The sequence below is a fragment of the Panthera uncia genome (genome assembly GCF_023721935.1).
Source record: "Panthera uncia isolate 11264 chromosome C1 unlocalized genomic scaffold, Puncia_PCG_1.0 HiC_scaffold_3, whole genome shotgun sequence".
In the NCBI taxonomy this organism is placed as follows: domain Eukaryota; kingdom Metazoa; phylum Chordata; class Mammalia; order Carnivora; family Felidae; genus Panthera; species Panthera uncia.
In genome coordinates this window covers 26,315,202-26,342,322 of record NW_026057584.1, presented here as the reverse complement: position 1 = coordinate 26,342,322, position 27,121 = coordinate 26,315,202, and the positions used below count along the sequence as shown (strand labels likewise).

At 35.0% G+C, this 27,121-nt stretch overlaps 1 protein-coding gene and 1 long non-coding RNA gene across 2 annotated transcripts in view; one reads left to right on the top strand and one right to left on the bottom strand.

Moving 5' to 3' along the window:
* The window catches only part of LOC125911238 (uncharacterized), a 64,620-nt gene extending 63,699 nt beyond the window's left edge, over window positions 1–921 (top strand). The window contains exon 4 of the long non-coding RNA XR_007454292.1: window positions 410–921. This is a non-coding gene — a long non-coding RNA (uncharacterized LOC125911238). The remainder of the gene's footprint in view (window positions 1–409) is intronic.
* On the bottom strand, window positions 33–22,040 carry MYL1 (myosin light chain 1). The gene is made up of 7 exons (XM_049614991.1): window positions 21,906–22,040; window positions 9,767–9,794; window positions 5,795–5,938; window positions 3,720–3,893; window positions 3,189–3,266; window positions 932–974; window positions 33–360 (listed from the first exon to the last, which is right to left on the bottom strand). The coding sequence occupies exons 1-6, from the start codon at window positions 22,029–22,031 to the stop codon at window positions 946–948; spliced, it is 579 nt and encodes a 192-aa protein (XP_049470948.1). The 5' UTR covers window positions 22,032–22,040; the 3' UTR covers window positions 33–360; window positions 932–945.
* Window positions 22,041–27,121: the final 5,081 nt, after the last annotated feature.

Below are 27,121 nucleotides of genomic sequence, written 5' to 3'. Positions count from 1 at the left end.
TTTTCTCTAAGGAATAAGGTAAAAACACAATGCAACTTGAACGTTCCCGACTGACCAGAATTATTTATTGATTTAGTGTTTTAAGGATGTTCAATGACCCATGGTAGAAAATAAAGAATGGTGCTTGAATTTGAGGTTGTGAGTATTTTATCCTTCTTGTCTAGAGCAGGAAGACACTTGGCTTGTGTGGTATGAATACAATTCATAGAGGAACGTGAAGTATATAAAAATTCAGGGAGTCCTTCCATCTAGAACGGTCCACATCGTTTTGTTTTCTGAATGATGGGACGCAGATCTGGGCAGTGAGTCATGGGTGTTATTGCAATAAGTTTCCAGCCAGTTGTCCTAAAAATGCTTGATCTACAAAGGAAAAGGGAAAATGAGTTAGATGTTGATTGCATCTTTTCAGAAAGAAAGCTGGGGAGGAAATAGTCTGAAGTGCAAAAGAAGAAAAAACACAAAATGAACCAGCACTTCCAAGGTAAGCCTTTTCCTGCTTATAATAACCTTGTTTCAAGTGCTTAACTTTGAACTGTGATAACCTCGTTTTCTAGAGCAGTAATTATTAAAAGTGACATCTATTATTCAAAGAACTTAGGCCCCTACTTTTATTAGTGTTATGTTCCAGATAAATTAATGAACTAGTCTCTGGCTTGTTTGAATCTTCACTGCATAATTACAACACAATCAAAGATAGGGTTTATAGATGGAAGCAAAGGTCTCAGAGATTTTTGCTTACACATTTATACAAAAGCCCTCTATTTCCAAATAACCCATTTCGACGGGTTGATATTTTCTGGTAAATATAAATAAATCTTAATTATGAACTAATACTAATTATGTTTATAGCACAAAGTGAAACTGTTAAATTTATAAAAAAAATACAGCATCAAGAAAGAGCTTATATAATAAAGAGCAAACAGATATTTACCTTGAGAGCTCCATTTAATTAGACATGATATGCTTGACAAAAGCTGTGGGCATAATATAGACGGTTTAGAGTTAGAAAACCATCAAGTTTAATAAAAGAGAGGTTTAGCAAGTTAGTTCAATCTTAATTTTCCTTAGCTGTAATACTAGCATTTATTTTTTTAAAGCTCGGTATAGTCTACTATTCTTCATCCTGGATTCATGGCCTTTCCCCTGACTTTGTAAATTTAATTTTTGGAATAAATGGTACATTAACATGGTTAGAAGTTTCTTTAAAGTATGAAAGAGTTTATAATAAAAAAGAAATATTCCTCACCACTGCCTCGCATCTATCTAGTGTCTCTCTTTATGGTGAAATTGGTGGAGGTATTATGCATGTATGAGAAAATACAAATATGTGTTTCTGAAACTCTTTTTCACCCTAATGGTGGCATATTCTACAAACTATTTTTCTTTTTCTTTTCTCACTTAATGACTGCAAACCAGAGTATCCTTATTATTTGGGGAGTGGGGAGGGAGCTGTGGGGAATTTCATTGTGTAGGCGTATTTCATTGTGTAGTGTACCAGAGTCTATTTGATACATACCACGTTAGTGAACATTAAGTTATTAAAACATTTGGCTATTACCAACAACAACGTAGTGAATAATCATGTATCACTTGTTTCAAGTGCAAGCATATCTAAAAGCTACATTCCGTGATGTAGATTCGCTAGAATTAATAGTTAGTACTACATAACCATATTGGTATCTTAATGATATGCCTTCCCAATGGGAATGCATGAGATTTCCTGTTTCCATCCACTCTTCTCAACCCAAAGTGTTGTCACACTTCTAATGCTTGGCAATCAGCTTATTGAAAAATGGTATCTCCTTGTACTGTTAATCTGCATTTCTTTTATTATTAGTGAAGTTTAACATTGTATTTATAGATTTTTAAAATTTCTTTTTATGTGAATTTCCAATGTACTTATGAATTTTGCTATTGGGTTGTAGTCTTTTTATTAATATGCAATAGTTTTTTTTTAATTAGGAAAATGAGCTTTTTCTGATACTGATTACTTTTTTTAATGGCTTGCTATTTGTCTTTTGGCTTTGCTTCTGGTGGCTTTTGCCATATGGAATTTAAAAAAATTATGTAGTTGAATTTATCAAAACTTGTAATGCCTTCTGGGTTTTTATCAGTGTTAGAAGGACCTTCCCACTCTAAAAGTTATAAAAGAATTCGTCCATGGCTTTTATGCTTTTGGCTTTTATATTTAAATTTTTGAACCATTTGAAATTTATCCTGGTATGAGATCCAGATCTGACTTTATTTTCTAAATGACTAACCATTTGTGCAAACAATATTTATTGAATGATTCTTCTTTTATATAATGCATTTATGGCAATAACCAAACGTAAAACATTGTTTGCAGGGGAAAAAGTGTTTAATTAAGATTGTCAGTGAAAATGTGTTTGGCTGACTGCTTACCTCTTCTCCTGCCCTCTCCTCCCCTCTTCTTCTCCCTGCTTTTCTGTTCTTACTTTTCCCCAAGTCATTAGCCTTCATCTCGACATTTACATCAAAGCTATCAACGTAGCTTTATTGAAAAGTGGCTAGATTAGTCTTTTTGATAGAAAAGTTTCTCAATTTTTTTGGAAGTTTTAAATTTTACAAATTATGTCATGGAATTTTATTTTGCATCTGTATTTTGTGTGGAGTGTTGTTTTTCCAACCCTTTGGGTGAAGCTGCTCTAAATTGGTAGCACAGCATAGAGAGTTGGCCATGAAGGGAAGAACACCAGACAAGGAGAAGAACTAAATTTTAGTACCAGCCCTTCCATTAATGGTGTGACCTTCACTGAGTAACTAAACCTCTTTGGCCCTCAGTTTCCTCATTTTCATAATTACTTGCTGTTAAAGATTTTGAGATCTCTCCAACTTTAATATTCTATTAAACCCTATTCTGGCATAAACCCTGTCTATCTTACAGAAATGTGGTAAAGATCTAGCAAGAAAGAATACATGTGAAAACATTTTAAGCTATTTAACAATGCCCAGGATTGTCAAAACCCACAGGAATAAAAATCTTATGTACACGGGCAGATTCTTAGAGAATATCTTTTTAGAGTTATTGTGTAATTGATTGATAATAAATAACATGTATATGTTCAGTAAAGAAGACAGAGATGAAGTTATTTTAAGCTTGGAAGGAGTCCATCAACAACCCAATCAGTTAAGAGTTGCTGTAAATACCAAAGCACATGAGATTGTACCTTCATAGTTGATGCAGCCATTGGAGTCTTCTTGACCTGCCATCAAGGCTTCCACTTCTTCCTCTTTCATTTTCTCACCTGATGAAAGAAAACTCTTTGTTCAGAAAGAAGGCCAGAGAATATTTTCAGAATTTCACCATAACTGATCAGTTTTGGGTTCCTTGAGACTATGATTAAACTCTTAGAGGATAGAAATCAAGCCCATCCTGTTCTTCTGGTACTTAGTATGTTGTCAATGAATTGTTTCTAATGAATGACCTAAATACACATTATACCTGATCATCCAAGCTCTATCCTATGTGGACTACCATGCTTTACTTTAGTTACTCATTACTAGTAACTTAAGTTACCACTTTCCCCAAACAAACTTGTTGGCACTGAGGCCAGTAGAAATGGTCATTAATTTTTGACTATTCTTTTTTACCAATAGCTTTTCTTCCCTACCTACTTTGTTATAACTTGATTTCCTTAATTCATGCTCTTTCCTATATATTCTGTCCTATGAAGCCTACTGAAATAAATTTTCCTTACCCAATGTGGCTAGAACATGACGGAGTTCAGCACCCATGACTGTGCCATTGCCTTCCTTGTCAAAGACACGCAGACCCTCAACAAAGTCTTCATATGTGGCCTGGTCCTTGTTGTTGGAAATAGCTTGCATCATGGGCAGAAATTGTTCAAACTCAATTTTCTTGGCATTCATCTCTGGAAGAAATTGCAATTTGGAGAGTTATTAGTTACCATAAAATGTCATCTCTGAATCACAAATTGAACTTGAAAGTTCATTCCAGCTGATCTAAAATATCTTCATATAGCTTAAATTTCAGTTAGTAAATTGCTGATGACAAAAAGTTGGTGATAGATGATAGCATGAGTTCTGGAGTCCCAGTGCTTAAACTTCTATCCCCAATCCACCATTTATAACTGTGTGATCACGGGCAACTTTCTCACCCTTTTTTGTACCTCAACTTTTTCATCTGTAAAAGAGAGATTCCTCAGAGTGTTAGTGTGAGCCCTAAATGAGATAACACATGCGAAATTTATTACAATACCTGGGACAAACCGAGTGCTGAATAAGTGTTAACTGCTTTTTATTAGTATTGTCAATTTAATATTTTCTACAAATACTAAAGAAGCAATGTAAAAATATACAACAAACAAGGTAAATCGCATTTACAACAAAAGTATAAAACAGACTATCCAGATGTATGTGAATGGACAAAGTTATGTAGCCCTAAAGTCAAAATTCCCTTTTATTAGTCCTTCCTCATAGAATGGAAATTGAACGATATTGAAAAGACCACATCTGAACATTGAATAAATGAACATTTATTTACCTAATAATGCTGTTAAAGATAGATGTTTGGTAATTTACAAAATGGCGTTTACAAAGTAAGATTTGGCTTATCATTTTCTCACTTTATCTCATGCTCTCAGCTACCTTTTGAATGATTTACCTAGACATTTTCCTCTAAAGAAAGTGAAGTTTGAGAAAAATTCCAGTGGAGTGATTTAGAAGTCCGTTTGCATAAATTCAAGCTCCACTTCCCCCGCTTTGGTATAAAAGGAAAATAGTCTTTTCAGTTATCAAGGGGAAAATGAGATTACTTGTTCTCCCCTCCTTCTTTCCCCCTCATGGCAAAGATAAACAGCTCAAATATCTACTTGAAAAAATTTCAGTTTTTTTCTCATCTTTTTTGTTCAGTGTGCTATTCTCCAATAGACTATTACACTGTGCCATGAATCTTTGGAATTAAAAAAATATTTTTGTTCCAGACTAATAACTGGATGACCATATCAAGCAAATGATGTCTGCAATTTGCCACTTAAATATCTACTGTCTTTTGTCCTGGGATTTACTTTGGGGGACTGAATGTACATTTTGGCTTCAATTTTTAAGTCCTCTTGTGATTCTTTGGGAATAGAAAATACTCTTATTAAAATGACATCCTGTCTATTCTTAATTAGGAGAGGTGAGTTTCTTTTAAAATGGCACAGAGCAGGGTGTCAAGAGACTGAGCACTGGGCAAAGTCAGCAGGCATTGTCAACCTCTTGAAAGCACTGTGATTTTATTTCTACAGCTCTTATCAGAGTAGATCTTTTCTAGAAGTGTGCCATTGCAATTTGCTGAGTTGTTCACAAAATGTATTGTGTTTTGGCCATGTTAAACATCTTTGTCAAAATGTATTTTTGCCTTTGAAGGTTTGGAAAAAATGTGCAGATTTGGATATGATTTTATTCATTAACCTTTAAATTATGAGCATTAGATGGGATGATGATGATGACAATGTTAGCATTAGATTTTATTTCTTTTCATTGGCATGAAATTTTATCATGCTTGCAAATTCTCAAAGGAAGGTTCACTTATTTTATGAGGAAAAACTGAGATTCTAGACAGACAAGAAGCACATTTACCATCAAGAACAAGTTAAGCTCTATTCTATGGATCTTATTTCTCAATAAAGTTCCCTTTCTGTGTCTCTCCCCTCCCCCCTCCTTGTGGTGTGTGTGTGTGTGTGTGTGTGTGTGTGTGTGTGTGTGCGTGTGTGCGTGTGTGCATGCACACACAATCTTGCTTCCCAACTTCTTGGGAAAACACGGTTACCTTCATTGCTGGGGTTTCCCAGAACCTTCTTGACTTCTGCATTGGTGGGATTTGTGCCCAGAGCCCGAAGGACATCACCGACCTGGCTTAAGGTGATCTTAGAATCACCTGTTCTGTCAAACAGGAGAAACGCCTCCTTGAATTCTGCAAGAAGCAAGAAGCTTTAGGATACTTTTTCTCCCTTAGACCTATAAATTACCCCTAATTTCATCAAGGATCCAGTTCACTCTCCTCTGTTTTCACCTTTTGCAACCACTTATGTTGTTATCTTTGAACTCTTCCTTTTCTTAGCTCAAACAGTCATTGGCAATCCTTTCTGACACTTCTTTTGGGGACTATTTTAAAGCAGCATTTCCAGCCTCAAATCATATATTGTTTTTAATCAGATATGGAAATTGAAGCTCCTTGATGTATTTATTCATATTTCCTTCATCTGCCTGAGAAGTATGACTGGGTTAAGAAATTCTGAGGTCTTGAGAAACCTTAAGAACTCCTCATAATTGAGAAAGTTAATAAAATTTCAAGAAGACAAATTTTCAATCAGGGTTGTGTTATAAGAGGTTAACCCAGGTTTCTCAAATTATTTAGAAAACCCTCTTCCTGAAGGACAAATCTCTTAGCCTCCCCCCTGGACTAGTTATCTTCAGGAGCAACTTCATTTCTCAGGAAAAAAAAAATTAGAAAGGTGAAACAAATCTCTGAGTTCAATAGTGTCGTTTAACCACTGTAGTGTATGACTTTAATGGGCTCCCAATGTAATCGATTCAGAAGGAGAAATATTTGTTTGGATATATCACTATCATAATCTGTTTAAACTTTACTCTTTTTCAGATAATACATATGACAGCATGTCGCCATATTGGCTTTAGAATTTAAGTACACATTTTTTTAAATTACAATTTTATGCAGATAATTGTAAATTCACCTGCAATGTTAAGGAAAAAAAATTACAGAGAGATCTCTTAAATACTCTATCTAGTTTCCCCCAATAGTAACATTTTGCAAAATTATGGCAATATTGTCACAAACAGAATATTCACATTGATAGACTCCACCAATTTTATTCAGATATTTCTAGTTTTATTTGAACTTTTATGTGTGTGTATAAGTACATATCTTTAAAGTGTTGTCTATTTTTATCACAATCACTTTGTTGCTGACTTTACCTAAATTTTGTCACTCTATGTTGATGGAATTGTTTTTGCCTTTCAGGATTATGTTAACAAAGTATATGCCAAAAAGACAGAAAAGGGTACTACTATGGATTTAGGGGCCAGAAGTGACATTTTAACTGAAACTTTCTAAACTTAACTAAATTAGACTTTCTGGAGAACCCAAAAGTATTGATGACAACTTGTTGGATTAATCCCGACAACACTCAAAACAACCACTTTTTAATGAGCTGAAAACAGTGTTTTTAGACCATTAATGGCCTTAGATCAAAAGATGCCATCTAGATAGATTACTCAGCAAAATGCCCTATTTTATCATCCCTCCATCCCTTGATGGAAGGTTTTACCAGACATATTCACAATCAACTATAGATCATGTCACCATTCTTGGCTAAAGGTTTCCCTTCAGATTCTATGCAATTTGACTATCTCAGACCATTCCCTTAACCTAAAAAGCACGCTGCAGGCACAGTAGGATTATTAGTCAAATATTATTTTTCATCTTTCTAAGGGACATGTGAAACTGAACTATTCTTGTTACTGGCTCCATGCTTTCATGCACAGATTGCTCGGAGGGCTCACTATTACCCTGCTTAGATGCTGATATACAAATAGGATTTTATGGGCTGTAATAGAATCTCTCTGACATTAACCCTTTGTTGATTTAAATGCCAAGGACAGACAGATATTGCTCTTCCTACCCCCAATTTTTAAGATTTATTCTCTTCAAGAGTCTAGAATATGGATTAGCAAACTGCTACCTAGGGGCTGGCCACCTGTTTTTTAAAATAAAGTTTGATTGGAATGTAGCCCATTATTTTATGTATTGTTTATGGCTATTTTTAAACCTCAACAATGGAGTGGAGTTGTTTTCTGTACTCCCAATAAAGCCTAACATATTGACAATTTGGCCCTTTAAGAAAAAAATTTGACAGCCCCTGGTCTAGACCAACACTAGAAACCTTTTTTGTGACAATCAAAATGTTCTATGTCTGGGCTGCCCCCAAAGCCCTGTGTGGCCCCTGAGCACTAATATGAGTAGTGCAACTGAGAAAATAGCTGCTTAAATGCTTTTATTTTTAATTAATTAAAATTCAGGTTTAAATGGCCACATGTGGCTAAGTGGCAACTCCACTGGACATCACAGGACTTAGACCTTTAGAATGCAATCATGTTCCTTTTTTTTCCCTTTTCTTCCAACCTGTGATACATTCAAATGGAGCAGCCATGACCAAAACTCTTTAATCATTGAACAAGGAAGGAAACCAAAGAAGTTTTCATTCATTTCCACAAGCATTGTATTTCCATTGAAATTTTAAGAGCTTACATTCGCTTTCCTGGCACAAGGAGAAAACCAGTCCACCCCACCAATGCTTCCTGAACTTTTATATCTAAAACTTCTTTCATATATGTAGTTATAGGTTTAATGGTCAACAGTAAGTCCTTCTGTCCTTCTGGCCAACAGTAAGTCTTCTGTTGCTTAGTCCCACCATAGTTTGGCAGCCAAAGTGACACCGTAAATTGGATATTTGAGAGGACTGGGATGCAGTAGCTGATAATGTAGCAGCATCACTCGTTAAAAATGCATTAAAATTCAAACAAAATATAGTAAGATTACCATTTTTTTTCAATAAGAAAAAAATAGTCCTTTGTAGTATAATTTCAAATACTCTTGAGTTCTGAGTCATTGAATCACCTGATCTGTTGACATGAGATCATCAACCATGATGTAGATACATGTGAGTTTTTACTACAGCAAATATCCTTTTTTTTTCTTAATTGACGTCCAGACATGAAATATTCTAGGCATTGAAACAGACTGAAAAATGTGGCATTTCTTAGGTACAGAACCAAGTATTTGAATAGTTTCTTATTAAACACCTATAATTATAATTATTTATGTATGCTATCATATAACTAAAGTTTTTCTCTCCCTCACTTCTTTAGATGTAATTTCTGTGTCAGTTTGTTTGAACTTGTGACACTTTCAGTCCATAAAACATTCTCTCCTACGCTTCTAGTGAAAAAACAAACTTCGTGGGACATGGGATCTCTTGGGTCCAAAGACCTGAAGGAAATGTTAGGGAAAGTACTCAGCTTCTCTTGAATTTTAAAAATTTGAAATCTTCTAGTTAGTAACTTTTTGTGAAATAAATTTCTAATTAGTTTAAACTAATACCAGAGTTTGGGCCTGTTACTAATATTTTGTGTCATTGAACAAGTCCTATCAGCTCTCTAAAGACAGACCAGGAGATGTCTAATGTTTCTTGCACAGTTTTATGATAAACTTTTCCTCCTTCTCTGTCTCTGAATTCACTTTTATTCTGTATCCACTTCACTTGTTTCTCTCAACTCACTGTGATGCCCATTGAAATTACGTAGGTTTGGTAATTGGGCAGGTTCACAATCAATATTATTTTCTAAATGGAACAATTCAGACCTCTCAAATCTGTCTTCAGGAATTTGATGAACAGATTAGCCTTTCAAAATCTACAACTTTTTGGGGGTTTATCTATGGTATTGGCTACTCTATCAAAATGGTTTTACTTAGAACAGTGATTGCAAGGACCTATTTTATGGTGTCTATCTTTTGTTTGCATAAACCTTTGATTACTGATTATAAGCAAGAGGTTCAAGTTGAGAAAACTTCTATTTAGAGTGATTGAGAGCATTTATATTTAGAGTGGCTACACCAGTGGGGATAATTAGGAAGAGCTGATCTCATCTCAGGGGAGTTGGTTTTCTCACATGCCATCTTTATGAGTGTGCACACATTAACAACTGTATCTTTTAAACTTACCATCCTGCTGTGCCTTAGAGAACTCGATCTGTTAGAAAGAAATTAACCACAAAGAATATTTTAACCAAACAAAAATGTCCTTATTTTTAAGTGTATCCAAGCTCATTCCCTGAGTATTCTTCAAAGTAAGCTCCAAAAGCAAGCCTACTTTTCAGAGGTCAGGCATAGCTTGGACACAAACAGGTTGAGCCACGCAGTAACATGCCTTAGAGATAAGGGATATTTCAGAAACCAGGCAGTGCTCTGCCTACATCTGGAGTAGAGAAGCTCAATTCACTTACCAGCAATCTGGTCGGCACTGAAGGACTGCAGTGTCGAGAGAGGGAGAAAGAAAGAAACAATAGTACTCTTTCAAATGCATTGACAGAAGCATGAGTGCTCTCTGTTCTGAGATTTCTAGGAAGATATGTAGGTGTCATAGAATAAGAGGTGGCCTTAGGATACTTTGGAATCTAGGAAAAATAAGCTTTTGCAAAAGATAATTAGGGAATATCTCTCTGCATCTTAATCAATGAATCAATGATTTAACAAATGCTAAGTCAAATACTTCCTGGAATAACATAATAGTCTGTGATGTATTTAAAATATGTCTAACACAGATACACTGAATTAAGAAATAGAGATACACTGCATTAAAAAGATCACCTTAAGTCTTTCTTCTATTTAACTAGGAGGTTTTTGCTCGACCATGTGTCTGATGGGTCGGAAATAGCTTACTTATTTTAGCTGTCTTCATCAGACTGTTTTTAAAAGTATAGTATTTTGCTATAGTAGCAATTTCCTTTCCCCCATGTTTAGATATAATAAACCTTATGTCATATAACAAAAGTTAGTGAAGCATAAAGTACTGCTTTGGGGAGTAAGATGTTCTTTTTCAGTTAGCATAATAGCTCGAATTCATCTATCCTCACCCCACCTCAACAAAAGCAAAAGTAGATTCTACAGACTTATACTGAATGTTCTTTCCTTAGTTCTGCTCCTTTACTGCCTTTCTATTCAGTAAGGTCATATCCACGGCTATATCCTCCTATAAAGGACAAAGAGTTTTCTCACAGGACCCACCATGGCAGAACTTCTGGGCTGAGGAACAGCGGCAAAGCTGAAGAGTGAGTTGAGGGCCGCTCCAGTCCCTGAGTGGGGCCTGCTTGCCGAGGCTGCCTTTTATTTCTGGGGAAGCTGTGACCTCACAGCTAGCATCAGGTTTCAGAGAGACGTGGCCACTCCCCTTGGAGAGTTCTTTAGCTTTCTTAGGGCAAAGGGAAGGAGGGCTCTGTACCCTGAGGGCTATTTTTAGGAAACTAGAACCTAGGAGTGGACAGCCATAATGAGACGAAGCCTGTCAGTACTTTTATGGTCTTTATCCCTGAGATGTTCTCTTGGAGCCTCTTCCTTTAAGAAGCTTCTTACTTGTTCAGTGGCAGAGGAGCTTAGAATTTCTTGAACACTCAGGCTGACCCCTTCTCTCGTTGAATTATGGACTTTGCAAACTTTGCATCAGCAAGTTTTGATATTTAATGGAATTTATTGGATGGGACTGGGTTGGGGTTTCAAATGGCAATTACTATAGAAGGAAGAGCCTGCGGAGCTCTGTCCTTGGTGGTAAAGTTCAGAAGACTTGAAAAGGCCATGCACATTCTTCGTGTTTCTTAGAGTTCAGCCAAGTGAAGGTGTGGTCAGTTCTTGAAATCTCTAACTAAAGACCACTCTTTTGCAAGTTGTGTTCTCGGATGTATAGAGTTTATCTAAGCCAGGATAGTTCAAAGCTCCATTTTCACCATTCTCCCTTAGTTTTTGTACAGTAAAATGGGTATTTCCTCCATCCTCAGAGTCCAGACTGAGAACCAGAAAAACCCAAAGCAGGGGCTGTAAAGTGCCAGTTGGCACTTTAGGATTTTAAAGGTATCTAAGGGATTGGCTGGTAGTGGGTTTTCATGGCAGCTTACCTGAAAATAGGAAGGAACTCGATTCTTGGAATGATACTGTGAAAAGTGGTCCTTAGGAAAGATCAGTCCTAGAATGTCCACATACATTCAGACATGTTTATCAGTTTTCTACATACCTAAAGCAGCTTATATGTGCAAAGAATGTTGGAGATAAATTTTGATTTAAGTATTGTCTCAGCAACTATTTTTAAGGGAATGGTCACAAAAAGCATGAAGTCTCCATTCACTAGACAGAAGAATCCTTTGTGGCTTTACTTCAAAACATTTAGGAAGAAATCAAATATTAAATGCATATCACTTTTTGTCCCAAATTCACAAGTAGTGAAACAAATTTCATAGGGTGTTAAGTCCCAAAGTGAGGACTGAAAACATAATTTAAAAAATATTAGTACCCAATAAAATGTATTTTAATAAATAGACATTTTGAGAATTTATGAGAAATGGAAGTTAATAGAAAATCTTAGATGCTTTGGATTATTAGGAGGAAATGGAAGGGAGGGACAAAGGTGGAAATTTCTAACCTTTGATAAGTGTGTAATTTGGAGCCTCATGGTTTTTGATGCCCAAATTAAAGCCATGAGAGCAGACCATATTTCTTTGTGTTCTTTTTAGTCTTATAATTATATTTATGTATTGTGTCGTTAAATTGAAATTGCCCTATGGCTAACATTGAAAACTAGTATATATCTTTAGTAGAACTAAAAACTACAAATAATGAAAAATAAATCCATCAAAGTTGCCCTACAGAATGCCTATCATTTGCCCTACATAATGCTTATTGGCGAGGTTTATTTTTGAGCAGAAAAATGTGTCCTTGGATACATACAAAATATGGTCAATTTGTATAATACTTGTGGAGTACACTGGAAAATAATTCTTAAAGTTGTATTTATACTATGATTAAGCTATTCCTAACCACTTCAATATTATGTAAACGTTTACTATTATTAAAATAGAAGTGGCAGGCGGTTGTCAGACAATTTTACTCTACTTTCTCTATATAACTTTACTACATAAAGGATGAGAGCTTAGATTTTTTTGTACCTATTGAGAATCAAAGTAAACATTTAAGCAAGTTATTGATAACAGCAGAAAAGCGACAGTGTATTCTAGCCTAGAGAATAAACTACAATTTAAAAGTTAAAAGACCTGAACGCTGTGGCCATAGAATAAATGGGAACTGCTACTTATTCTCTGGTACACTTCTACAAATGATGAAAAGTTTCCTTTGCATCTCTTTCTTGGTGTTGGAATGATGAAGTAATCAGTTCTTTGAACAAAGACATGATATTAATACAAAATGTCAGCTGATTTTGGCCTCCGTTTGCTTTGTCATCATTTGGTTTGTTTTAAAAAATTAGATTTAAGTCCATTCTACCTGGAATCCTCTCCTCTCATCTCTGTTTCTTAGAAATTAACTATTCTTCAAAGCCCTGATAAAATCTCCTCTTGAAAGAATCTTTTCTCTCTATTTACTCAGCTCCTTTCTTCCCACTGAAAGATGTTTAACCTTCCTGGTTGTAAACTTCTGGAAAGTCCAGGCCATTAGTGAAAGCCATTTACCTTTGTCCATGATGCAAACTGGGCATGGGCCCACCCCAATTTTTTCCCCCTAGAGTGCTTCCTCTGTCTTATTTTTATAACTCATTTCCCATAGCTCTATAAAATACCTTGTCTGTATTAGTTGTTCAACAGATTTTCTATAAATTAAAATCATTAGAGCATATGCACAGTAAGTTCCAACCTCAAACATTAGTTTCTCCTCTAGAATATTATATTCCATGAGGGAGGAGATTTCATCATCTCCTTCAAAGAGCTTACATTCTATAGAAGGTGATATGTTCTTCTTCAGGGGTATAGGTCCAGCACCTAGAAATGCCAAGCACATACAAGGCATGCTCATTTTGAATTATTGATGTATGTGCCTTTATATTTCCACAGTCTTTCCTTAGATTTTATGTAAATGTTTATGCTTAGGAATTCTAATTTGCCAACCCTCAATTTGCTTTTCCATCTTAGCCTACATACCTATATTAGACTGTTAGTACAACAGCTATATGCCATATTTTTGTGACTCCTGTGCTCTTTAGAACTGGATTTAAGTAAGTAGTAGTTTACAAGGGACTGGTGGTGAAAAGGATTTTTATTGCAATGTTTACAGATGTTTTCTCACTTTGAAAAGTACTCGTGATGTTCGTTTAACTGATTAAAGACAAAATAAAGCTTCTAGTGTATAGAAGGAATTAATTTATAGGGGAAATATTAAGATGAATTTAATCAAACAGGCTCTGAAATTGTTGTATGTTAAGCTTTAGTATATCAAGAAGAGCTATAATTAAGGATGATCTGGGAGATCCGTGACGTTGAATACTGAGAGAAAATGCCCTAGGAAGGAACATAGACTATGGTCTTTAAACAGCCTTCATCTTCCCTGCAAGACATAATGAGGCTAATGACTGGTAAGGCTAAGTAAAGAAGTTAATCTAAGCAGGGCCAGTTTTCAAGCAAGAAAACATTGCTGCATGTTCTCTGATTTAATGCCTGGCAGAGAGGCATTTAAAGACCTAGAATGTATGCAAAACCTAAGAAAAACTTAGATTATTATTTTTCATTCTAATCTCACAGAGTTACCGTGAATCACCATAAAAAGGCAGCAGAAATACTGTTTTGGAAATTAGAATTTTGTGCCTCAGAGTAACTTATTTGATTTAAAGGAAATGCATATTTTTCATTTCATTTTTTATTTTACCTCAACAAAGGATATACTTAGGCTGGTGACTATAATATGAAATAAAAGGGAGAAATTAAGAACAATGAGAATACAGTACCAGTCCAGGCTGTCCAACATAAGAGAGAGTAGATGGCTATATTGGATACATTGATCTGAACAGAAGGAGAAATAAGTAATTCTATGCTCAGAAAGTGTGGACTAGTCAACTGAATTCAGTCACATTGGAGCAAAGGCTGAATTTGTAAGATAACACAATTCAGATCTACAAGACTTAATGAGAGGCCTAGGTGAATTTTAATAAAAATTTAAACATGTGGCCTAAGTCTATACTTCTTCAGCTTACCTATGGTTAATAACTGATAAATTTAAGATTTTTTAAGAGTTGTACCTTCTCTACTTTGTACATTTATTTATATGCAATTTATTAACAATCCAAGTCGTGTTTTTGTTCCTTCCTTCCTCTTTTTATTTAAAAAATGTGAGCATTCGAAAAATTCTTGGTGTATGTGTTTTAAGAAATTTAAAGTATCTGCTTTTTCCTCATCTGGAATAAAAGTTCTTTTTGTGACCACAGGGATTTATGAATATTGGCATTACCATTTTAGAGATTTCAGGTCTTTTGATATGATGGGAATGGAACTAGACAGGGATTGAAACATTCAGAATTTTGTTCTATTATAATAAAGCATGTGTCTTTTGATTAAATAACTTATCTGGGTCGCAGCTTCCTCTGTATGATTTCTAGGTTTGCTATGTTCTGCACTGGTGTGAATTTTCCATGCTTTTGTTAGTAGAATCAACCTCAACTTCCTTTTTTAATGGAAAAGGGCTTAGTGCTTAAAAACTCATTAAGCAAAATTATTTTCAAGTAATTTAGATAAAGAGGAGTTAAAATATAATTTCATAAACTGTGTTCAAGTGAGTCAGATGCTTCAGAAACAGGAGACGTTGAACCATTAGGCACGTGCTATGTACAAAGACTTCACTCGCCACAACAGAAGAAAGACTATTAAGTTGAGTAGATGTGGTTTTATCTCTAAGGTAATTTTTTTTTCCTCTGGCTTCAATTCACTATTATTAATTTATGGCCAGAATAACAAGGATCTGTCATCCATATAGTTTGAATTTTTAACTAATATAATTGAAGCGACTACAGCTTGTATATTGCAACTTTTGCCCTCCAAATTCTGATTTGGAGTGAGAAACAAACTGTAGAAGTTGATATAGAAACAAACTATAGATCTCATTTTCATACAAAAAGTATTTCAGTATGAGGAGAAGCAGAAGAAAGTGTAGTATCAGCAGACTAAATATAATCCTTTCCATAATTTCCATGAGTCAGATGGTGCTTAATGCTGGGTAATTATGGAACGACTTCTAAAGACAACTTGCCAGGGGATTCATTTGCAACATTAGAATGTCAAGAGTCTAAATTTGTCACTGTCACTTTGTGGTCTCCTTGTCTTGCAAAGATTTCATTATCTTTAAAATTAAAAGTGCTATTCACTATTAATTGGTGAACATATCTATTCCTTTCCAAACTGCATTTTACTTCGCAAAGATATTATCCAGGTACATATCATTCAAAATGTAATTTTGGAGAGTTACAGAATGCCCTTTAGTGTTTTCTCACTCCATTTCACCTGTTCCCTTCTTGTACATCATAGATGTTTAAAAGTGGAAACTTGATATGGTATCTAGTGGTAATCTCAAATAATTTTTTATTTGCTCCTGAGGTTAAATTCACACTGCAAATGGATTGATATCACAATTTGTTACATTATAGTTGTATTAAAAATTAATTTGTGTTATTGAAAGGTCAAGATAAAAAAACAAATTCTTACAATTACCTAAAGAAAACTTAGAGACACCTTATAAATGTTTTCAGTCATTCCTTCTAATCAGAAATTGATTATATGTGTTCTTTTCCTAGTTCTTTTTCTCAAGCTGGTTAAGGTTAAGATTTAATCATTACACATGTGGTATTATATTTCTGCGTATCACTCCAAGAGACATATGGTTGATATTTCCTTACAGTTAAAATCATGCTATTTGTAAACAAAATAGAGATCCCATATTTTTCTCAGAATATTGGCCTGATGGCAAAATTTGGAGGTCAGTTTTGGTATATGTGTATACTTAATTAAACAAAACCAAAATTATTTTAAAATTCAATATGTTTCATTACATTTAAGAGCATTTAAAAAACTTTTTTTAATGTTTTTATTTATTTTTGAGACAGAGAGAGACAGAGAATGAGCAGGGGAGGGTCAGAAAGAGGGGGAGACACAGAATCTGAAGCGGGCTCCAGGCTCTGAGCTGTCAGCACAGAGCCCGACGTGGGGCTTGAACTCACGGAGTGTGAGATCATGACCTCAGCTGAAGTCGGACACTTAGCCGACTGAACCACTCAGGTGCCTCACATTTAAGAGTATTTTAAAAATACTTTGGTATAGTTTATTTTTTCCAGCTTTATTGAGATATAACTGACATAGCATCATGTAAGTTTAAGTAAGGTGTACAACATGATTTGATGTGTGATGATTTTGATATTGTAAAATGATTACCATGGTAAGGTTAGTTGATACATCTATTTAATAGTTTTTTAAAATTAAAAAACAATTTGTGTATGGTGTGTGTGTGTGTGGTAAGAACTTTTAAGATCTACTCTCTTAGCACCTTTCAAGTGTACAATATGGTATTATTAACTGTAGTCACTATTCTGTATATTAGATCCCAGAACTTATTCATCTTTTTAAAAAAGTTTTTAAATGATGTTTTTAATGTTTATTTAATTTTTGAGAGAGAGAGAGAGAGAGAGAGAGAGAGAGAGAGAGAGAGGCAGAGAGAGAGGGAGACCCAAATCTGAAGCAGGCTCAGGGTCTGAGCTGTCAGCACAGAGCCTGATGCGGGGCTCAAACCCATGAACCACGAGATCATGACCTGAGCCGAAGTCGGACACTCAACTGACTGAGTCACCCAGGTGCCCCTAGAACTTATTCATCTTCTAACTGGAATCTTGTACCCTCTGACCACCTTTACACATTTACCCCATCCCCAGCTCCATCCCTGACAACTACTAATCTACTCACATAATGACTTTTTTTTTTTAATATCTATGTTCCATTTACAAATTTTTTATAGGAAGCTAGAACAAAGTGACTAGGAGTCTTTCTAGGTTCCTAATATTCCCACCTTCCATCTGTAAAAGAGAGCACCCAACCTGTCAGTAACAGGTGCTAAGATAGGGGAAATCTGTAGAGAACAGAAAAGTAGTGAACGGCCAAGGTCAACAGTCTTCGTGAACCTGCTCTGATTTGTGTCTATCACCCCTAACTCTGGCTACACAGGACTGTGCAGGGCAATATGAGATCCACTCTACCCCATACATTTAAGAATAAAAAAAAGCCTTCTTCATGTATTCTTAACAGCAATTTACTCTTTATGAACAGGAAGTAGTTTGGGATACAATTACCACAGTTGACTCTGGACTTGGCCTGCAAGATTAAATCCTAGCTCCACCACCTACTAGCTATCTGATTGTGAACGTAGCACTGAACCTCATTAGACTCAATTTATTTTCTTGCAAAACAAGGCTAAAAACCACCCCAGTATAACATTTTGAGGATTAAATAAGCTAATAGGGCACAGGAGTTAATTCACAATGAATATTTATTATTATATTACAAAGAACTTTGTAGTTTTCAGAGCCTTTCATGGGCCATGACCTCATTTGATTTTCTCAACAATTCTTCAAAATGGGACTGGGTTTGTATTAGCCTTGTTAGAGCTGAGGAAAAATGAATTTGTAGATTAAAACAAATAATCCTATACCTGGACCAGAGCCAGTCAGGTAATGCGGTGTATATATAATATTTGCCTCCATTAAATACCCGTCAGTAAATACATGCATTTATTGGGAATGCTGTATTCCTACATTACCATTAAATTGAAAGTTTAAATCTCCCCAAGTGTGTGTTGAATCATTTAGATTTGTTATTTGATAAGTTTCTGTCAATGCATTCTGTACCTTTACCACTTTTTGTAAATACCACCTGCAGCGTCTAGGCAGAGATGACCTGATTGAATTACAGTGAAAACAGTGAGAATTAAAACTTAAACAGCACAAGGACAGACATCATTCAAAGTCTTATATCCTCATAGCAATCCTGACATATCAGCTGCGGCATGCATCGTGCAAAAAATTTATTTACACATGATCTTTTAAAATCTAGGCACATAGTCATCTCATTATTTATTTTCTTTTCATTATTTCAACACTTGGCTGAAGTGTTGGGCAGCAGGTGTTAATTCTTGTGTTTGCGCCTGCAACTATGCTCATGGGGGGTTTTAATTCCTACACTTGAGAGTCTGTCAGACAGTGTTCTTTAGTCGGGCATTGTCGCTGGAAGTGTCAGCTCTCCGAAGGCAAAGAGTGTTTAGAACCATCCAGGAAAGTAACTTTAGTGTTCAAATATCAGCTGTCTTTGTGTTTTTGAAAAGGACACTCCTGGAAAATCCATGGTCATAGGACATCAGGTAAGCATTCCCTCAGTGAATATCAGAGGTTTTATGTCAGAACAACTGAACAAATGTTCTAAATAACCAACAAACTAGGAAATCAGGTTGCAAAGCACATTAAAGAAATTGATAAAACTAATTAACAATATTAAAGATTGTTCAGAGTTTATGGGGACTTAAATACATAGCTGTTAAAGATGGTATATTATAAGGCAGAACATAGTAGCTGGGAATAGTAGTGAAGAATTAAATATTACTGTTGCCATGCCTATAATACTACAGAGATAGTTACTTAAACTTTAGCATTACTCAAAGTCTCAAGGACAGCTGGATTTCTAATATTATATGATTTATGAAAGAAAGTTTAAAATCCAATTAAGTTTTGTTCTTTATCGAGTTTTCAGAAAGTTAATGAACACATATAACAGCTCTATTAATTTCTTTAGAGTTCATTTTCTCTGCCTGAAAAAAGTTTATAACTTATATGAGGTAATATATCTAGAAATATCGTTAGGTGATTAAAAGCATCATAATATGAAATGTTTTAATGTACATTTTAATTTGCCTTGTTACCTACTGGGATGAAATTAAATTTTATATACTTCTCAAGATGTAGTCCATTCTTTGACTATAATACCTATAAGTGTGCACTGGTTTCATAGTGATGAATGCAAATCATTGAAGGCCTTTAAATTCCTTTACAAAAACATGTTACTTTCAGTCTTATCCTTCTCCCTTTCTCTCTCTTTATTAAGAATAGGCCCTCTGAAAGAAATATAAAGGTTAAATTCCTCCTGTTTCTTCTAGATGCATTTAACTGCTCCATTTTAGTTTGCGTCCCTTATCAGGATCCATCGCGTCTCTCGTTCTGCAATGAACTAGTGAAGATGTTACATACCTCATCACTGCAGAGACGCCCTAAGATTGTTTTCTTCTTTTGCTTAGTTGTGCTAGCTACATTAGCCACCCTAGCATGAATTCAACATATAGATGAAAGGATAAACCTTCAAGATTCAAAACAGCGTCACTTCTGTGCTGTGGACAATCAGTTCAATCTCTGGATTTAAAAAAGTGATGTTTTGTCTTTCCTTAGACACTTACTGCCAAACTAAATTTTTAATCAATCGGTCAATCAATCAATCAATCATCAATCAGTGTTATTGGTATTTCTTCAGGGAAGAGAATTAATGCTTGCCTTCATTAGTGGGATATTTTGTTTTCTTCTTAAGAAGGCACATCCTCTATCCCCCCACAGATATTTGTAATACTGGATACAAAGAGGTAACATTGTCTTATAAATCACAACAAATATAGTGGAATAGCTTTGACACTGATTCATATCTCTAGTCTTAGTATGGAATGGAGAGTCAAATAATACGGATGATTAGGATTCTTGTAGTGGCCATAATCACGTTCATTGTATAATGTAGTCAGTGTGCATCTATAAAGATACATTAACTAGAATTGCTGGAGATGAAAAATTTGGTTTTTTCTTAATGAACTATACGCAGTCCTTTAGGCAGAACACCATTTATCAGAAAATCTGACATGCATTTCTCCTCCTAAGTGGATATTCATTAAGAAGAGTTCCTAACCAGTATTAGATTCTCTGACCAACTTTTTTCAAATATGGCTTTAGGTAACTAAAAACTCAAGATAAAATATTTGTATTAATCCACTCCTACTTTGGAACATATAATTTCATGTTTAACCAGAATGCTATAAAAATTATGAATGTATTTATTTAATGTCATCACATAGATCTGAGGATGATCCAATTCAATATTTATGTGGGGAGTATTTTTTTAAATCTATGATTATACTAAAATAGTCAATGAAATGTTTATTTATAGGTCAGCTTGGTCATTACAGGTAAACAGTATTAAATTAGCAAAATTTAGATTTATTATGTACAGAACTTTTGGCTTAAGAGAAAAGATCACCTAATAGGACCTTTTGCCCATTAGTTTTCCATATAAGGCAGAGTTCCTAAAAGATTTCAAACTGTCATTCAGACCAGTCAAGCCCCAGTGAATGAGGAGAAGGAGCACATTTGATGGATCACAGCACTGAGAGGTAACAGGCACATACATGCACAGCGTCATTTTCCCAAAAGCAGATAATCTGTGGCAACTGAGAACTTTGATCACAGCAAAGTGTCGACACAAAAATCAATCACATTCTCCTTAGTTGAAGATCAGTATGCAAGAGCTCAAAGACATAAGCTAAAAGCCATATAACCAAGTTTTATAGTATTTTGGGGGTTAGTTTCATTTAGAAGCAACTCACACATTCTGAATTAAATACTATATATAAATAAACAAGATGACAGTTATAGTCACTGAAACACTTGAGTGCATAATTGTCTGCACTGAGATCTAATTTGGTGTTGTATCAAATTTTATTAAGCAAAGCTGAAGGGGGAATTAACTTGAATTGCAAAAATCCTCTGTTTTTCAGAAGAAATAAAGCAGCTGTCAAATAAATACGCCCAGGACAACTGGGTCATCAGCTGTTTTAAAACTTTTGGAAACAAGTCGGGGCTAAAAATTTCTTTTGATGTAGCATTAAGGTAAGGGATCCAGTTTCCACAGAGATTTTGTTTAAAACAAAACAGAACAAAATAAAACACTGGTTTAAGTATTTGCGAAACACCTTTTCACACTCACACATTTTGTCCCTAAATTGCACTTTGACCATTTAGGGAAAAAAGAAAACCAGAGAACAAAAACTGGAGCAAAATACAGGCTCCATAGGCAATATCACATTCATAGTAATGACAGAGTTTATTTATTTTTAATTTGGATTCTTTTCTCCCCAAATCTACCAGTCTGTGTGGTAACGCCACTTCTCTCAATGAAAAATATGCCCCTTTGCAAGTTCCTAGAGTTTCCTACTGTTGAAAGATGTTTCAGTGACCAAACATTTCACCCCTTTTAGTTACCTTAATGGCAGAGAGGTCAATTTTTTCTTCTTTGGGTTTGGCTGGGGCAGGCGCAGGTGCAGGTGCAGGTGCCGGGGCAGGGGCTGGGGCGGCAGCAGGTTTCTTCACGTCCTTCTTTGGTGCCATTTTGTTTAAAAGGATAGGTTAAAAAAAAAGGAGCACCTCCAAAAGAACCTGTCAAAATGATTCTTGGAAGAGGAGTGGTGCTTCAGTTGATCCACAGCCCAGTGTCTTGAAGGTGGACCCAGAGTGTTAAATGGTATAAGGGCATGCATATATATTTCACTAAGTGCCTAATAGAATCTTGACACATGCGGCTGGATTGGACGGTTCGCTAGTCAAGGGGGATGGCATTCAGGCTCAGACTATAAATGGAATCTAAAGGGTCAGGGCTTCATCAATTTTTTTTAAACTCCTCTTGCTTTTTTTTTTTTTTCCCCCCACCTCCATATATAAAGGAGAAAGAAGTATGACAAAGCCAGCTTCAGATCCTTTGGTGACAGTAAAGTAGATTGACTGATACTTTTTCTTGGTAGAATTACAATTCTGCTGAAGTTGTAAATCTTTTTTTTTTTTTTTTCATGCCCAAGAAACTTTACCGAAGGATTTGATTTCAACTTGGAACTTTGGCAGGGAGTATCACTAACTTTCACCCTGCTCCTTTGCTCATGCTCCGCCCCCCTTGCCATAATTTGCAAGAAATTGTTGGTCAGCAAAGAGGTGGTGGTGTTTAAAAATAAAAAGCAGATGTAAAAGGAGAGCCCATCAAATATTAAAAGCTTTCCCTTCTAGGGAGCACAAACTCTGCCTCCCTCACTCTCTCTATCTCTCTCTCCTTCTCTTTTTGTAATTGTAAGGAACCGCATATTAAAGAAAAATAATTCAAAACTACTTCCTATAATTTAATTTTCTTTCTATAATGAAAAAAAATTAAACAGGATGTAAGTTTTACCTTCTTGCAAAAGAGCTTTTCTAATAATGAAATAACAGTCAATCAAAGTAGACACTTATCCATTTTACTTCTTAAATGGCGTAAAGCCTAGTTATTTATCACCTGATTTTTTTTAATCCATATTAGGGAGATAAGGTATATTTTTAATCTAAGTGGCCAGACAAATAAGGAGAGAGAGAAGGACTTTAATTACTAATACTGTGTGAATTTTGGTGGGTAACTTGAAAGTTTTTCCTTTTCTGTCTTTGGGTTCCTCAGTTGATGAAGCTAGATTCTCATATTAAGAAGCATAAGATTAAACAATGTACCATCTTCACTTCAGTTCTTTTAACTTGTGAGATATTTAATGAAAGAGTAGTTATTAGTTAGTAAACAACAACAACAAAATAAACCAAAATAAACAAACAAAAAACCCCCCAAAAACCCACTAGCTAGTTTGGGGTTTTACAAAAGCATATATCAGATATATAAGATATATAAGAGCATATACATATATATACATACATGTATAAGTATGTATGTGTAAGTACACATATTTGTATTCTAATTGTTGCATATTGTTATTTAAAGATATAGATTTATTAGCCATTTTCTTTTGGTCTGATATAAAAGCATTCCCCAATTTGGGGAAGGTCACTATTCCTCTCCACATATTATAGCTAAGAGTGATTTAAAGTCTCATATTAGCAATAATTCACTTATCACATCTGACCCATAGTTATCAGTCTCCTTATATCCTGAAGTGGCATGATCTACTTGACTATATTACCCACATAGGTTCAGGAGAAGTATTTTATTAGTTCTTTCCTTCGCTACCCCACACCAAGGATTCAATCATTACCTACATTAGCTGCTGGTACTCATTTTTTATATACAAGACAGTCAGGAGAACCTGAACATATTTTACCTAAGAATATGGAATATCTCAAATTTAAATAATTAGAATAGAATTTAAAAAAGAATGCTATGTTTTATAATAGAAACACTGTATTTTAAATAATAGAAATGTAGTCACCAATTTGTTTTCCTTTGGACTATCAAGGGAAGAATAGGGTTTTTCTGAAATTACTGAGTGATGGATAAACTGTTACTTTAATTCACAGCCTGTTTTATTTTATTTTTTAAGGTTTATTTATTTTGAGAGAGAGAGAGAGAGAGCGAGCAGGGGAGGGGCAGAGAGAGAGGAAGAGAATCCCAAGCATGCTCCATGCTGTCAGCATGGAGCCCAACTAGGGGGTCAATGTCACAAGTTGAACGGTGAGGTCAGGACCTGAACTGAAATCTAGAGTTGGAAGCTTAACCGACTGAACCATCCAGGAGCCTCCACAGCCTATTTTAATACTTCCCTATGTGCAAAATCCTTTAAAGTCTAAAAAAAAAAAAAAAAAAAAAAAATTAAAAAAGGAAATCCCTGAAAATCTATGACAGGCTTACATGTAAAAGAACTTTTTATGTTCTGAGTCAAAAAAAAATTGAAATAAGAATACTTTACTTCATATTAAGGAGGAAATGACTTGATTTCACTATATATCTAAATCTCTTTATGTTACCAATTATATATCTCAGATTTATTTATTGACCAGAGGAAAGTATGTTGGTATAGAATTTTCTACTTAAAAAGTGGAGCTCACAAACGTACATGTGCCATTCATATCATATCAAGGGTACATGCTATCAATATGATATTACTATTGATATTAACCTTGACCATGTTGCTGAGGTAATGTTTGACAGGTTCGTCCCAAAACCATAACCTAGTATAATCATGAGAAGAACAACAATCAAGTCCAAATTGAGGAACATTCTACAAAATTCCTGATAAGCACTTTTAATAATTGTCAAGATTATCGAAAACAAGGAAAGACTAAGAAAACTTCATAGACTAAAGGAGCCTGAGGCAACATGATGGGTCAATGTAATATGGTGTCCTAGATGTAATCCTGAAATAAAAGAAGAATGTTAAGTAGAAAACGAGGAAATATGAATAAATCATGGACTTTAGCTAAGAATAGCACATCAATATTGGTTTGTTAATTGTGACAAATGTACCATACTGAAATAAGATGTTAATAATAGAGAAACTGGGTGTGGAGTGCATGGGAACTTCCCTCAACTTTTCCATAAATCTAGATCTATCCTAAAATAAATTAATTTAGAAATTCTAAAACATGTAAAAATTCATCTTGAAACTTCAAATAAAAGAGATGTGAGGTCTCATTCCTACTTAGTCAATGTTCTTTGTGTTTTAGTCAGGTATAGTATAGAAGGACAGTCTAAACATGTTCATAATTTATAACACTGAGGTCTTTTTAAAAATGGTTAGTCCTATTGGGCACAATGTGTATGTCACTTGGTTAGCCATTATTTGTTATACACAGAACTTACATGTAGAGAAAGTAGAATTTTTTAAAAATATTTTTTAGGTTTATTTATTTATTTTGAGAGACAGAGAGACAGTGTGAGTGGGGGAGGGGCAGAGAGAGAGGGAGAGAGAGAATCTCAAGCAGGCTCAGCACTGTCAGAGCAGAGCCTGACGGGGGGCTCGAACTCATGAAACCATGAGATCATGACCTGAGCTGAAACTGAGAGTCGGACGCTTAACCAACTGAGCCACCCAGGTGCCCCCTGCCTTTTTTTTTTTTTTTTTTTTTAATATTCTTTAGGTTTTGAGAAAGTAGAATTTAGAGACCTTCTACAACTATGATCCTGAGTAATTTAATATGATAATCAGAATCAAAACAAAATTGCTGTCTTGACCCCTCCTTTTTATAGGACTATGTGACAAGACTTACTTATAAGGGGAAAGAAGGGGAACAGCTGAGGAATCATGTTCTCAGTGACAGCTGATATGCTCTGTGCCCAGATCTTCCAAGTGTTCCTCATGCTTAACTGTACCATTGCTGTATAAGTTTTCTTAGATGTTTACCAAAATGCAGGAGAATGGCAGAGAGGGGACAAATTTATTACTAAAGACGGCTCATCATATTCTACCTTCTAATCTCTTTGTGTTTTTGTTTTTGTTTGTGTGTGTGTGTGTGTGTGTTTTGTGTGTGTGTATGTTTTTTGTTTGTTTGTTTTGTTTTTACCACACGGTCAAGATTTGTCACACATTAATCTGTTTCTTGTATGGTAGTGTAGGTTTTTAGGTTCTTTTTGGCTAAGATAAAATACTTGTTTTTTGTTAACTACACTGCAATTAAAATAAAAAATAAAATAAAATAAAATAAAATAAAATAAAATAAAATAAATACTGTTTTCTATTTGGAAATTCTAGGCCTGGGAAATGAGAGCAACCAGCATTTCTCCTTCATTTTACTGGTCCTTCTCAGAGCCTAACATGCTGAATGACTGATTAAACAACCACAGGGACTGATTCATTCTACACATATTTACCATGTATTAAATTCTATGTGCTTTTATAATAGGCATTAGGATTACTGGGTGAGCAAGACAGATTGGGTTCCTGATCTCTTGGAGTTCTGTTGGAGATTTGGGGTGTGAAAGACCAATGACATGAAATGATTGCAAATTGTCACAAGTACAGACATACTCATTTTTACTGTGCTCCGCTCTACTGTGCTTCACAGATACTGTTTTGTGTTTTTTCTTTCCTTTTTTTTTTTTTTTGTTTTTTTTTACAAATTGAAGGTTTATGGCAACCCGATGTTGAGCAATTTTACCGGTGCCATTTTTTTCCAGCAGCATTTGCTCACTTTGTATCTCTGTGTCATGTTTTCCTAATTCTTGTAATATTTTTAACTTTTTCATTATTATCATATTTATTGTGGTGATCTGTGCTCAGTGATTATGCTTGCTGAAAGCTTAGAGGATGGTTAACATTTTTTTTTAGCAATAAAGTATTTTGTAATTAAGGTATATACATTGTTTTTTGAGACATAAGGCTATCGCACACTTAATCGACTACAGTATCATGTAAACATTACTTTTATGTGTACTAGAAAACAAAAAGTTCATTTGACTAACTTTGTAGTGATGTTTGCTTTAAGTTGGTGGTCTGGAACCAAACCAGCAACATCTCTGAGCCATGCCTGTGATACAAAGAAAGCAAACCCAGTGCTGTGAAAATAATGACTTCGGGTGGAGCAGGCACTCACTTTATATAGGCATTTCGGAGGAGCTCCCATTTCAACTTAAACAGAGACCCTTTTTTGGTACTTGGTTTATGCTTTCGGATTTCCTGAGAACTTTACTTAGAGCAGAAGTAATGATACTACATAATTTAAACTGTATATAATTTAACTGT

What these genes read in the sequence shown, in the direction of transcription:
- MYL1 (XM_049614991.1), bottom strand. Translation starts at nt 22,031, where the DNA reads ATGGCACCAAAGAAGGACGTGAAGAAACCTGCTGCCGCCCCAGCCCCT. An exon ending in TCATGTTCTAGCCACATTGG is followed by an intron (nt 3,267 to 3,719) that starts GTAAGGAAAATT and finishes TTCTTTCATCAG; the next exon opens with GTGAGAAAATGAAAGAGGAA. An exon ending in TGGCTGCATCAACTATGAAG is followed by an intron (nt 975 to 3,188) that starts GTACAATCTCAT and finishes TTATGCCCACAG; the next exon opens with CTTTTGTCAAGCATATCATG.